Source organism: Micromys minutus (assembly GCF_963924665.1).
Source record: "Micromys minutus genome assembly, chromosome: 22".
NCBI classification, from domain to species: Eukaryota; Metazoa; Chordata; class Mammalia; order Rodentia; family Muridae; genus Micromys; species Micromys minutus.
This window is the reverse complement of record NC_137957.1, coordinates 5,415,538-5,417,650: the sequence shown is the minus strand read 5'-3', so window position 1 is coordinate 5,417,650 and position 2,113 is coordinate 5,415,538. Positions and strand designations below refer to the sequence as shown.

At 43.1% G+C, this 2,113-nt stretch overlaps 1 protein-coding gene across 1 annotated transcript; it reads left to right on the top strand.

Moving 5' to 3' along the window:
* Positions 1-913: 913 nt before the first annotated feature.
* Positions 914-1,846, top strand: LOC308434751 (olfactory receptor 10P1-like; the record flags this gene model as incomplete). Its single annotated transcript, XM_080935145.1, has 1 exon — positions 914-1,846. One exon carries the CDS (start codon positions 914-916, stop codon positions 1,844-1,846), a length of 933 nt encoding a protein of 310 aa, XP_080791271.1.
* Between the last annotated feature and the right edge of the window lie 267 nt (positions 1,847-2,113).

Here is a 2,113-nt window from a genome sequence, read left to right as displayed (position 1 = left end):
TTATGGCCTGTATCTCATGAGAGTATAAATAAAAATGAAAGATTTTTTTTTCAAAAATATGTTCTTCAAATAGTTGAGAACTATCTAGTAAAAGAGAAGTTAGAAGTTCAATAAGACTACCTGTTGTCTAAACACACTGTAATTAAGACTTTCCCTATAGGCAGAGGAAGCTAATGCTGGGAGCCACTGTTTCACCCCATAGTAAGTCCCCTGTCATCACTTCTGTTCAAACACACCAAACGACACCTTTCTAAATTGTCTTTCATAAAATGTTAGTGTTGTCCATAGATTCTTTAATCCTGAAATGCCATGGATAAATATTTTTAAGTATAGGGAATACACACATGGCTTGAAGGGTGAGTAAAATTTCAACAAAATACTCATAGAGAATATTCAGTGACAGCGCACCTTATATAACTGATCATAGAAACCCAGATAAAAAGACAAGAAAGGAACCATGGAAGGTACCAGAATCCTAATTATGTTTGGTCTATGCGGTATAACAGATATTCTATACTATGTGACATTCTAATCTAGGCACACTGTGATGATCATTATACACTATCTTTGGCTTGACCCTGGTGTGGCCATTTGAGTTTTAGTTTCAGACTCTTGAGTGCAAAAGACACAAGTACTCCATCTAAAATTCTCCATGTGGAAGGTGAGACAGAAAAGAAACCAAAGTGGCAAATAGCCTGTATAGATAAAAGGCCTGAATAAAACCACAGCCAAACTATTTTCTCATTATTAGTTCAGCTGCGTTCAATCTCTGAGACTCATGACTCATTTGAAAATAAAAGACACCAGCTTTCTTGTTTTGAGAAGAGGCTATGCAGAAAGTGCATTACAGAAATGTTCATTATTTCAAAGCTATTTCTCTTTTTTAGCTGTGCAAAGCTTGTGCCCTGGAGTAATGGCTGAAGAAAACCGAAGTACAACACCTGAGTTCCTCCTACTGGGTTTCTCTGACCTCAGAGCCCTCCAGTGGCCACTGTTCTGGTTGGTACTTCTGGTCTACTTGATAACTGTGGTGGGCAACACATTGATCATCTTTCTTACCCAAACCAGCCCTGTACTGCACTCTCCCATGTACTTCTTCCTGCGCCATCTCTCCATGGTGGAGCTTCTCTACACCACAGACATTGTGCCCAGAGTTCTGACTGATTTGACTTTCTCACATCCCCAGGCCATCTCCTTCGGGAGCTGTGTGGCCCAGATGTATTTCTTCATTGTCCTGGGTATCTCAGAGTGCTGTTTGCTCACAGCCATGGCCTATGACCGTTACGCAGCCATCTGTCAGCCACTGCATTACTCCACCCTAATGAACCACCGGGCCTGTTTAGCAATGGTGGGAACCTCATGGATCATGGGCATTATCACAGCTACCACTCACTCTTCCCTCATCTTCACTCTGCCTTTTCCCAGCCGCCCTATCATCCCACACTTTCTCTGTGACATCCTGCCAGTACTGAGGCTAGCAAACGCTGGGAAGCACAGGAGTGAAATTTCTGTAATGACAGCCACAGTGGTCTTTATCATGATCCCTTTCTCTCTGATAGTTACTTCTTATGCCCGCATCCTGGGAGCCATCCTGGCAATTGCTTCCAACCAGAGCCGCCGCAAGGTCTTCTCTACCTGTTCCTCCCACTTGCTTGTGGTCTTCCTCTTCTTTGGAACGGCCAGTATCACGTATATCAGACCCAGAGCAGGCTCTTCTATCACCACGGACCGCATCCTTAGTCTTTTCTACACAGTGGTCACACCTATGCTCAACCCCATCATCTATACCCTCCGTAACAAGGAGGTGATAGGGGCCATAAAACACATGAGAAGGCAGGTTCCCTAACCTAAAGGGAACTGAAGTGTTTCTAATTGTTCATTGTTCCTGCTCTCAGCATTCAGGTGTTCAAATTAAACTTCAACCTAACAGGATCCATAAGGAAACCTCAAGTAAGTAAGAACTCCTGGTGGAAGGTGCTGGGACTGTGACCTAGATGGCCTGTGTCTTACCTCTTATTCCATATCCCAGATTCACTGACAAAGTAGGGTTTACTAAGAAACATTCGATTAGAAAGGATCCTTGTCTTGGGAAAGAAACATTCTCTAGATTGCC